General features: G+C 36.7%; 1 protein-coding gene across 1 annotated transcript; it reads right to left on the bottom strand.

Annotated features, from left to right (window-relative positions):
• Positions 1-395: 395 nt before the first annotated feature.
• LOC119086888 (protein LEG1 homolog) lies at positions 396-11,565 on the bottom strand. Its single transcript, XM_037200474.1, has 6 exons — positions 11,166-11,565; positions 9,519-9,605; positions 7,074-7,258; positions 6,448-6,584; positions 3,413-3,651; positions 396-735 (listed from the first exon to the last, which is right to left on the bottom strand). The coding sequence occupies exons 1-6, from the start codon at positions 11,479-11,481 to the stop codon at positions 626-628; spliced, it is 1,074 nt and encodes a 357-aa protein (XP_037056369.1). The 5' UTR covers positions 11,482-11,565; the 3' UTR covers positions 396-625.
• Between the last annotated feature and the right edge of the window lie 680 nt (positions 11,566-12,245).

A 12,245-nucleotide genomic window follows, 5' to 3' on the forward strand; every position in this document is an offset into this window, starting at 1 on the left:
ACAGCACTGTTCATCATCACAGAAGTCAGAAGGGGAACTCAAGCAGGTCTTGATTCTGGAGGCAGGAGCTGATGCAGAAACCATGGAGGGGTGCTGCTTACTGGCTTGCTTCCCATGACTTGCCCAACCTTCTTTTTTACTTAGAACACCAGCCCATGGATGGCACCACCCATAATGGGTTAGGACTGCTCCCATCAATCACGAATTAAGAAAATGACTTACAGGCTTGCCTACAGCCCTGATCTTATGAAGGCATTTTCTTAATTGAGGTTCCCTCCTCTTAGATGACTGTAGTTTGTGTTAAGTTGAAATAAAAGCTAGACAGCAGAATATCTAAATCTGAAATAGTAAAATGGACATTTGGGCAAAAGAAATTAGGAAAATGAAGACAGAAATAAGTAATGTACAATATATTTATTTGTAACTCAGGAATTCAGTAGAATTGATTAGACTTCAGTTAGGTGTATAGTTATTCAGCTGAAATCATTAGTGGCCAATAAATCAAAATACAAAGGCACAAAATGGATAGAAAGAACCAGAAAAGATTATAAAATAGTGACTATAACATTTAATTGATTTTTAATATGGAATTACAATTTCTAACACGTAATGAAATAATTTTGGGCTACTTAATAATGGGTATTAACAGTAAAGTATTAATAAAGAAATTTCCTAAAACATGATGTAGTTCTGAAGATTCCACAGTCAACTTCCAAGCAACTAAGAACCAACCACCTGCAAAAATGGAAATACATATATTTGAGGATAATTAAAAAAATATAAACACAATCAGAATATCAAAATACATAAATGAATTATTTTTTCTAATTATGAAATTTGCAATATATTAGTAGTTATTAATGACTTAGATTTGGCAAAGTATGTAAGAAAACATATTGTGTTGGGCAGTTTGACAGTACAATGAAAAGCCCCTTAACTGAGAATCATAATGATTATAAATTTATCAAGTAATACTTCGGCTATACCATTAAGTAGACAAAAATGAATAATTTCTAAGTATTGTTATTTAATTTCAAAAAAATAAGATACAGGGTGATATTCTTTCTATTCCTACTTAGGACATTGGCTTATTGTGTGAATATTTTCTGAGAGGAAGACTTGTTTCTATTGGACTGATGTCAAAACGGAGTTCTAGCAACTCAATGTCCTTGAGATTCAGAGTCAGTCTGTGAAAAAATGAACAGAAAATCATAGCTCTACTCTACTCAGCTGTCTCTAATAGTAAATGTATTTAAAATGTTTAAATGCACAATAGTAATGAAATCAGTAGTAGTTTAATATTTTGGTATTTATGTGTATTTGTGTTCCTGCCTGAATTTGTGTATACTGTGTGCATACAGGATCCTGCAGAGGCTAGAAAAGGGCTGTTGAGCTCCTGGAACTAGAGTTAAAAGTATTTATGAGTTTGCGTCCTTACAGGTATAGTGAGTCTTCTCAACTAGTGTGCCTTCTTTCTAGTCCCAGTAGTTTAGCATGTTTAAGGAAGGCAATATTACATGGTAGAAACACAACACCCAGAGGGATTAAAGTTAGAGAATTCTTGAATCTGCTTCGGCGTTAATAGGAGGTTTATAATTTGGAGACAATTTCAATGGTCCTTTCAAAACAAAGTGATGACAGTGTCACTTGTTTCACACAGATGCTATGGACATCAAATGAAATTATGTGTGACTATGTTTAATTTCCATCATATAGCTGACACAATAAACATTCTGTCACCACCATTCTCTGTACCTGCTCTAATTCATCTCAACAATGCCTACTACTTCTTTTTATACTCAAATCATTGTACATGAACATTAAGTTACACACCTTCAACCAAACAGCAGAAGGGAACACCATGAGGTAGTGGGGAGATTCTAAGAGCCAGAGGAACAGTGAATTTGCTGTGAGACTGCATCTCCAAGGAACGTTAGATGTTACATGCATGAAGTCTGACCAACATGACTGTCTAAACATGAGCTGAACAAGAACAACAGCAATAGACATGCTGATGTTGATGGAGGGGGTGGAATGAAGCCCAGGAAGTCTCAATCCTACATAAGGAGTAGGTAATGCAGGAAAATGGAGAACTGCTCTTCTTTAGGGATGGTTATCCAATACCAACCAAACAGCCCTGACAACATACATATGAGTATATTATTCTTTTTTTTTCTTTTAAGTTTTTGTTTGGTTGGGTTTTTTTTATTAGTGGTAGTAAGAAATTTTCTATTCATTTTACATACCAACCACAGATTCCCCTCTCCTCCTCCTCCCGCCCCTCAGCCTTCTCCCCCACCAACCCACCTCCCATCCTCACCTCCTCCAAGGCAAGGTCTCTCACGGGGTGGGGTGGGGAGGGGTGGAGTTAGAAAAGCCTGGTACATTCAGTTGAGGCAGGCCCAAGTCCCTCACCCCTGTACCAAGGCTGCACAAGGTGTCACACCATAGGCACTGGGCTCGAAAAAGCCTGCTCATGCATCAGCTTTGTGTAGCTTTGGAGCCTGTCCTGGAACTCACTCTGTAGACCAGGCTGGCCTCGAACTCACAGAGATCCACCTGTCTCTGCCTCCCGAGGGCTGGGATCAAAGGTGTGCACCACCACCACCCAGCTTAGTATATTATTCTTACTGACAGGTTCTATTTATATATTTAGAATAAGTGTGTTTGTGTGTGTGTGTGTGTGTGTGTGTGTGTATCCAATATATATATGTGTGTGTCCATATGTATGTAACAACAATTAATGAATATAAAAAAAGCATAGGGGTTATGCAGGAGACTTTGAAGAGAGGAAGTGGGGAAGGAGTTATTTAATTATATTAACCTTAAAAATAAATAAATGGTTATACAAACATTAAAAAACTAAGAGAGTGTGGGGGAAAACTTGAATTATCAAAATAAACATTCTATCACTTACTTGGAATGTGGTATAAAAATCATCCACTTGCCTCCTGCATTTGTATGCAATATTGCTGTTGGGGATGTAAACATGCCACATCATGTGTGTGGAGGTTAAAGGAAATTCCAGGAGTTGGTTCTCTCTTTCCATCATGAGATCTTGAGCTTGAACTCAGATCATAAGGCTTATACAACACACACTTATGCACACCTGTGGATCCTCCTTTCCACCCTTACCTTAAATCTTCTCAGAGGTGTGCAAATTTTAAGTACATTTATATTATTAAATTATATATAATATATTATTATATTACAGTGAAAATGCAGTAATTATTTATACAATTATTCTATTGCTCATTTAATGGCATGCTAAGTTTCTTCAATTTTTATAACTATATTCAGTTTATCTAAAATATAGTAGACACGTCCTAATCCCTGTTGAGCAAGTTATTAGATATTCAGATCTCATGTGACTTTGACTCACTTAGTTTTCACTTATACTTCAAAATCATACCTGTCATTTTATTTAGGTTAGAAATAAACTTTGTTGAAGCAAGAAATGCTTTTTCCCGCATTTTGAAGTCGGTTTTTTGGATTTTATCTTCTCCATCTTTGAGTTGCCTGTGTGGGAAACCCACAAGAAAGGCTTTTGAATTCTTAAAATTTGTGCGGTATGTTGTGGTTTCACAAAACTCCATGAGGGTTAGAATATCCATAGCGAATTTTCTTTCAGGTACTGAAGAATACCAGGACCTAAAGAACACAATTAAGCAGCGTGTTTTTTTTTTTTTTTTTTTAATCCTTTCTAAATAAAAATTAAATTCCAAATGTTTGTTTCCCTCCCATGTCCTACTCCTCAGAACTATTATGTAATTTGATGCTAGTTTATTCATCAAAATCTATAGTTTTAATATAGAAGGTTATATCCCATGACAACTTTCACATTGCACTTGGATGGAAAATCTCATGGGTAAATGAATACAGTTGCTCAGGGAAACCAGAAGAAGACAGTAGATCTCCTGGAGCTGGAGTTACAAGCAGTGGTGAGCTGTGGGGCGCTGGGAATTGAGTTCTCATCTTCTGCAAGAACACTATGTGCTCTTAACTACTGAGCCATCTCCCCAGCTCCTCAAAGTTAGCCTCCGTGGTTCCCCATTGAGTTTCTTCTCTAATTTCTATATATTCACTTTTGCAGTATCAATTATTTTCTACACAAGAGGCTTGGTTATAATATGAATATAATAAAGATAACCAGTATAACGAGCAGACATCCAAATGTAAGAGAAAAGTTCATTAGAATCATGGAAAAGGGGAACAAAACATGTAGTTAATGGCAATATAAATATGATATATCACAATACACATTCTAGGATTTCATTTGAGACTACCAAAGATGAAAGTAGGCTTAAGAGTGAATAAATATTTTTAAAAGAGAGTGAACAAATATCAACTAACCATCATAAAGTCTTGAAACCTATCTTTAATTTAAATTTGGGCATATTCATCAGAAATAACCATTAGTTCAGCACAGATTTTTTTCATTGAGATGAATCATGTATAAACTCATCTTTCAATAATCATAATCCAGTTGGCAATAAGAATGCACAGGTGTGGGTTGGGGAATTAGCTCAGTGGTAGAGCGCTTGCCTAGCAAGCACAAGGCTCTGGGTTCGGTCCTCAGCTCCAGAAAAAAAAAAAACCAAAACAAGAATGTATAGGTGGGATTCTAATATGACTGTCAGTAAAAAGGATAAATATTCCTATAACTAAATAGTATCAGAAGTTATCACTACAAATATCTCTTGTATTTTCCAGCACATAATCCAAAATATTAAAAACAATTAAAAATAACAATTAGCTGAAAATCAAAAAGATACAAAGATACAATGAATATTCTATTCCAGTGCTGTCAGACATGAACTTTAAAATAGTTTCAGTAATAAAAACCCCAAACCATAATATATTAGATCAATATCTATCAAGATATGGAGATGCAATTTTTAAAAAAGGATTTTTTTCATGAGAAAGAACTAGAAACAAGAAATTGTTGAATAAAAGACAATGAATTCTAACAGAAAAAACAGCTTTGTGAATAATTCTAGCTTTCAAATTTAGCATGTAGAAAAAAATAATTATTTTAAACTGATTATTTAAAGATAACTTTTCTGAAATGCACCTATATTTCTGACATTTATTTGATGCTCAATATTTTTTTGTTTATGAATATCAACAAATTCCTAACTTTGTAAGAAAAAGCAAAGGAATAAGAATTAATAAAAATATCTCAAAAAATGTGCAACAAACACAGACACATGACTCTTTCAAATATCAGACATCATTATAAGCAAAAATAATATAACAAATGGGGAAAAATCAGCAAAAATAAGTTTGCACATACAACTACCAAATAAAAAGAGATTTATAATTTCCATAAACTTCACATGGAATTAATTCCTACTGAAGAACAAAAAATATACAGCATTAAAAGTACTTTAAAAAATTGTCAACATTAAATGTTTTCTCTAGAAAGGCATCATTAAAGAATGAACTAGAGACCAAAAACAAAGAGAAATCAGTATTTCAAAGTTAATGTTTTAGACCAGGTTTGGATTTGGGCTGCAGGATAGTGTACCAATTTGAAATGTGTTTCAGAATCTTACTACCTTACTCCTGTCAATTACCTTATGCAGATAGTCATCTGTAACTGTGGGTTCTGCGTGCACATGTTCAACCAGGTAACAGTAAAAAGAAAATCAGGGAAAAAAATGCAGTTCTATTGAACGTGCATAGATATTTCCCCTATGTATTTCTTAAATGATACAGAGCAACAATTTCTACACCACAGCTGAATTGGAAATTATATAAAGCACTCAAAAAAAAAAAACAAACACATGTAAGTTACATGTAAAGTTACATGTAAATACTATTGATTTTACAAATTATTTAAATATCTATTGTTTTATTTTCTCCTGTTGTTTTGAGACAGATTTTTTCATATAGCTCAGGCTGAACCCATGGTCTTCCTGCCTGAGTTATGTGAGTGCTAGTCACAGCTGTGTGCCACAATACCCAGCCATGTGGATGTGTGTAATTATAGAGTCTAGAACCAACATTCTATGGATAGTAAGAGAAAGTGTGTGTGCACGTGTGCATGCCTGTGCATGTGCGTGTGCGTGTGTGTGTGTGTGTGTGTGTGTGTGTGTGTGTGTGTATGAAATCAGATATCCAACAACAGAAAATGATTTCATGCTGCATCCATAAAACATTGCTTGTGCCTTGCGAGCTATTTTATTTTAAATGATACTTTCAGAGAATGTTCTGAACCTTTTTTGGAAAGATGTGAATATATTCAACCAATCTTTCATTTTATTTTTTGCTGGTGTACCAAATGATCCTTAACCAAATCGCAGATTAAATGGAACTAATGCTTCCTCAGACATTCTAGAAAATAGGAGAACTGAAGACTACGACAAAAATTTTATACACTATTGTTTACAGTGCCAGGAAGAAATAGAAAGGAGGTCGTATCACCAAAAGCAGTTATCTTACACATCGCTGAACTTTGATAATCCAGTTTCGACAGCTGCCCGATAGGCCTTCCATAGTAGAAGGGTTGCTCTGTCTTCACTTGTGTTATAAACAGAAACACTGTTGACAGTAGAAGCTGCCGTGATGGACTGCAAATACTGCAGAACAAACAACAGGATGTAAGAGAATAGAACTCATATTAAACCAAAATAAGTTTGATAACTGAGCTCACAAACTGTTAAAACAGATTGACTTTGAAATACTACTGTAGTTAATTATATAGAAGTAGATTTATTATCAAAATAAATTTAGCACTTGAAAGTGTCATTTAATTTTCTTACTTGTTTTACATTCATATTTATGTTAATTTACTTGCATAGACAAAAAGAATTTGAAAGTTACTATATCAATTTTTAATTTTTTATGAACACAGTCATGCTAATTTACTGCTAATTATCCATTTAGCAACATTTTAGAATACCAACCTGAGTTCCAGAAAAAAAGATATATCACTCTATACTTGTAGTTTATCTCCTACATAAACATTAGGTTCAATAATTTTCCAATTGTAACCGTAGTGGATGCTCTGTTCTGTCTTCATACATGCCACTCAGATGAAAAAGCTGAAAGTAATTGCATTGCTTTACCTGATAAAACTCTTTGGCTGCATCCATAGCATGTGGGAATGATTTCCTGCATTCCTCTAGGGAAAAACAGAAGTCATGCTTGTGGTTCTCTGGAGGTAGCAGCAGTATCTCATGTGATACATTGTTCAAAAACTTTGATTCTACTGCAGCAAGGAAATTCAGAACAATCACAAAGAAGTTCGTGCCTGCAATGTAACAGAGGAAAAGTATCTGGAATTACTCGCTGCCTATTCAAAATAGCGATTAACAAAATAATTAAGAATCTGCCTAAATAATTTAGTCACTTGCACCACAAGCCATTCTATTGAAACTGTTGGTCCTAGGAAACACAAGCGACTAGGAGAGCTTAAGGAACTTTGGTAGAGGTAATTAGCACACAAATCATATCTGTTTTGTGCTGTTATTATGCTATTTTTAAAAGTTATTTATTTTATTTTGTGTGTGAGAGTACTTTGCTTGTATTCACGTAAGGGCACCGTGTGAATGCCTGGTGCCTGTGGAGGCTAGAAGAGGGCACTGGATGCCCTGGCATTGATATTACAGATGGTTATAAGGCACCACATTGGTGCTGGAAATGGACTCTGCAAGAATGAGTGCTCTTGCTGTGCCATCTCTCCAGTGTAAGATGAATTGCTAAACGGCCTTATTAATAAAAACCCGGAGCCAGATATTGGGGTGAAAGCCGAGGGATCAGGGAATAGGACAAGCCACAGCCAACCTCATCTCACAACTCCTCGGCTTCCAAAGAGACCTGCTTCCTGTCTACTCCCACCTGTTTGCCTTTCTGTTCTGCCATCTCACTTCCTCTCTCTGCCCAGCTACATCACTTCCTCTCTCTGCCCAGCTCTGTCACTTCCTGTCTGTCTGTACAGACTTCCAGACTTTATGGTTAACTAGTGTTGGAATTTAGGGTGTGTGCCACCACACCTGGCTCTGTTCCCAGTGTGGCCCTGAACTCACAGAGATCCAGATGAATCTCTGCCTCCCAAATGCTAGGATTAAAGGTATGTGTTACCATTGTCTGATATCTGTGTCTAACCTAGTGCCTGGCTTTTTCCTCTGATCCTCAGATAAGCTTTATTAGGGTGTACAATATATTGGGGGACATAATATATCATCACACTTCAGCCCTATTATATTGGTTTCATTACTATCGTTCTATAACACAGCTCGAAATCTGGTATGGTAGTAATTCTAGCACTGCTTATTTTGGTCAGGATTGCTTTGTCTATCCAGTGTCATGGAGACTTGGATTGAGATTTTATTGAATCTATAAATTTCTAGTGGTGGGTTGGTCATTTTCACAGTAATAATTCTACCAGTCCATGAGCATGGGAGGTCTTTCCATCTTCTCATTTCCCCCTCAGTCACTTTCTTCAGAGATTTAAATGTTTCATTGGAGAGATTCTTCGCTTCCTTGCTTAGGTTTATCCCTAGACATTGGATTGTTTTGAGGCTATTGTGAATGAGATATGAATTTTACTTTGAGCACACTGTAATAGAACTAAAATAATTTTGTTTATTATAAAGTATGACCATCATTTTGAAATGAACATTTATATTATTCGCCTTTAGAACTTGGTCTTCAGTGTGAGTTTTACTTGTGAAGGGGTCTCTGACGACCATTAGGTCTATCAGAATCATGCTATAGTGATGTACTTCTATAAAGCCCCAAAATGACTGAGCTAATGTGAATGTGAACTCACAAGCAACCATTTTTGTTTATTCATTTTAGCAGAAGAAAGGTTTAGCAGAGGAAGGAGCTGACAGAAGGAAAGTTTAGAAATCAACGTATAGGAAAAAGGATTTTACAACAGAAAGATAAGGAAGTAAATTGTTCAATTGCTTTTAGCATCTGACTGTGCTGTGGAAATTCTAATGCTGTAGTCAGGACTGATTTGAAACATGCCTCTGAAGGGGTTAAATATGGCTATGGAGTATAAGGAGAAATAGAATAGACAGTCATTGGCAAATAGTGTTGAAAGGATGTGGAATAAGCAACTCAAATCCTGAGTCTTAAAGAGAAAGAAATCTATCTTTCTTTTTTTTTTTTTTTTTTTTTTTTTTTTGGTTTTTTGAGACAGGGTTTCTCTTGCGCCTTTCCTGGGACTCACTTGGTAGCCCAGGCTGGCCTCGAACTCACAGAGATCCGCCTGCCTCTGCCTCCCGAGTGCTGGGATTAAAGGCGTGCGCCACCACCACCCGGCAAAATCTATCATTTTTAACACTCAAGGCAGCAATGGGCTCTCTGTATCATACTTCAGAAAAGGCTACAGTAAGAACTACCTTTATATTTTTTCTTTATTTGTTTAGTAATCAAAGGAAACTAGAGAGTAATTTGTGCATCTTCACCAAGGAAGTGACAGTATTTACCTCAGCTAATCCATCCCACACCATAAAGAAGCAAGCATCAGTAAAGACACACAGGGCAAATGGAACACTTACCTCCCCAGCCACTGTTGAATGATACACAGCTAGGAGATACAGCATCATAAGCACATACCGAAACATTGGAAGGGTCTGAAAATCTACCTGCAGAACAAAAAGAGTAGGTAAAAATGTCCAGCACGAATGTTCAGGCTTTTGATAGACACTCAGGAGAAAGGGTAGAACAGGAAAAAAGCAAATGTAGGAAGGAAGGGTCCTTGCTGTAAAAGGGGGCCACATGGCATTCCATCTGCTTCCAGGGGCTTTGGGAGTAGGAAAGCAGACTGAAACTCATCTGTAAATATCCTTGTTGATACCACAAGAAAACTCACAGAATCAACTAACCTGGGCTCATAGAGGCTCGCAGAGACTGAACCCACAGCCAGGGAGCCTATGTGGGAATGACCTAGGCACTCTATGTGTATGTTACAGTTGTATAACTTGGGCCTCTTGTGGAACTCCTGACAGTGAGAAGCTCCTAGCCCAGGCTTAGTACAATGGGGAGGTACTTAGCCTTCCTGCAACTTGATATGCCATGTTTTGTTGATACTTACAGGAGACCTGCCCTTTCCTAAACAGAAATGGAGAAGTGGACGGGGGATGTGAACAGAGTCAGTGGAAGGGACTGGGAGGAGAGGAGGGAGGGAAAACTGCTGCCTGGATGTGAAATAAACAAACAAACAAATAAATAAATAAATAAAGTTATTTAAAAATTTCTGTGCAGAAGCTCGCACTTCCCAGGTGTTCTCTGAGAGCCCAGTCACTTTTCCCACAAAGGCTGAGTGCTTCCTGAAGCAACTGTAATCAACAGAAACTGACTTTCTGTCACCATGTGTGACATTCTAGCGTTGTCTCACTCTGTGCTTGTCCTGGGTCTACTCACAGCCAATGAAGATGAGCTAGGAAAGAATACTATGAACTGGGAAAGCTACTAAATTGAGAAAGCCTCAGTGGTAAGAAAACCAATTCAAGGACTTTAGAAAATAAGCACCGGATAGAAAAATATGACTAAACATGGGGGGGGGGAGAATTTTTCGGAAATACAGTTCGCAAGTGAAGCTTCCCATCTCTAAGTGGTTACCCCATCTTTCTTGTTTCAGTAAAGAAGTGAGTGACTCAGTCAATGTCTTCCACACTTCCCTTTCAAGGACACCATGCAGGAAATGTCATGTCTTAACTTTTCTTCCTGTTCACATGAGGCAAAAATCCAGGCATTTCAGGAAAAGTATATTCTTGGTTTTATTTGTGAGAAATTTCACTCTGATTTCTTAGTGAACTAGTGTTTTGTAATATTTTCTGTAATAATCATAACTCACGAGAGAGGAGTATTCGTAGTGCCAATTTCTCCAAGAAGATGGTCAAGCTAGGGCATGATGTCTGGGGATTGTTGATATAGAGGGGATATTTCTTCTCTGTGTTGTGTTCACCTGTAGCTTATAGAACAAGGATTTACAATAAAGACTCTACATCTTCTCATACCAGAAAGTTTATGAAGTGTAGAGACAAGTATACTACGTAATATTATCCACAGACATCATTGACCTAAAACTATAGAAAATTCTTCACACTGGTAGAAAAAAGGTTGTAATAGAGGTAACACTTAAACATATTTCAGAACTTAGTAATGAAAAAGAAAAGTATTGGAAAGTATTAAAATGTACATACCTGTTTTATATAGCTTTCCGTAAGTTAAGGCGAGAGCCCACAGTACATTGCCTGAATTATTTGATCCAAACTGCACAAAATATTTGTTAGTTTGTGTTATGAGAATCTTATACATCCTCAGTCGATCCGTATAATTCCACATATTAATAATGGTCTTGTTATCCTTTACTGGAAATTCTGTTATTTCTCCACTAACCTGATCCCAAAAAGGAGGATACATTTTTTTTGTAGCTGTATCTAATTTTGCATTCGGGACCAATCCTACTAAAAAAAGACTCAGGAACAAAAAACTGGGGATTGTAAAAGCAGACTGCATCTTGTCACCGTTTCTTGAGTTAGATGCTATGAGTGACAGAGAAACCCATTATATAGCAGGAGTCCCACAATCCTCTCACTGCTTGGAGGTTGGCACAACCCTAAGCAAAGCATCGAGAGAGCCACTGAGCCATAAAAGGGCATTTGCCAATACAGAGTTAATAAATGACTAAGGCTTACTGCAGAATGCCTTAGGTAAATAGTCCCATTATGTTTACTGCGTATAACGAATTGGTCCATTATTCCTCATAATGTAAACTATTTGGGTATGGCCAGTTCTCCCAGGCAATGTCTTCCCTATTCACTCAGCAAAAATAAATATACTCACTATTTTATGAATGTTGTCTTCCAGCTAATACTAACCAATAAAGGAAGAAAATGAACGGGAAGAAAGCCATTGTGGATTTGGCAGAGAGTAAGACCAAAGCATTCTCTATGCCTGTGTTGTTGACTTGATAATCTAAAGGTAAGAAAGGAAGGGAATTCGTGTTTACATTTGCTTAACCAACTCCTTTAAATGGTTATTTCATGAGAGTTCTAAGTCATTCTATGGGATATACACATGAAACACAGAAGACAGCAAAAGAGGTTTAAGTACTATTTCCTGATGCCTCTACAGGCTTATAAGTCATGGCTATGCCTAAGGGGTAGATGTGAAAATGTTATAAGTGAAAGGCCATGGTGTATCTGGAGCAATTTTGCATGCCTTCTAGGGGATGAATGCAAGGCTCAGTTTTTTAAGTTTTAATTTTATTGCATTACATT

The sequence above is a fragment of the Peromyscus leucopus genome, chromosome 8a, assembly GCF_004664715.2.
Source record: "Peromyscus leucopus breed LL Stock chromosome 8a, UCI_PerLeu_2.1, whole genome shotgun sequence".
NCBI lineage: Eukaryota > Metazoa > Chordata > Mammalia > Rodentia > Cricetidae > Peromyscus > Peromyscus leucopus.

Excerpts from the sequence above, each read along its gene's own strand:
- LOC119086888 (XM_037200474.1), bottom strand. The coding sequence starts at position 11,481 with ATGCAGTCTGCTTTTACAATCCCCAGTTTTTTGTTCCTGAGTCTTTTT. Across the intron at positions 7,259-9,518 it reads ATTCAACAGTGGCTGGGGAG|GCACGAACTTCTTTGTGATT; the intron begins GTAAGTGTTCCA and ends GTTACATTGCAG. Across the intron at positions 6,585-7,073 it reads CAGCCAAAGAGTTTTATCAG|TATTTGCAGTCCATCACGGC; the intron begins GTAAAGCAATGC and ends TTTGTTCTGCAG.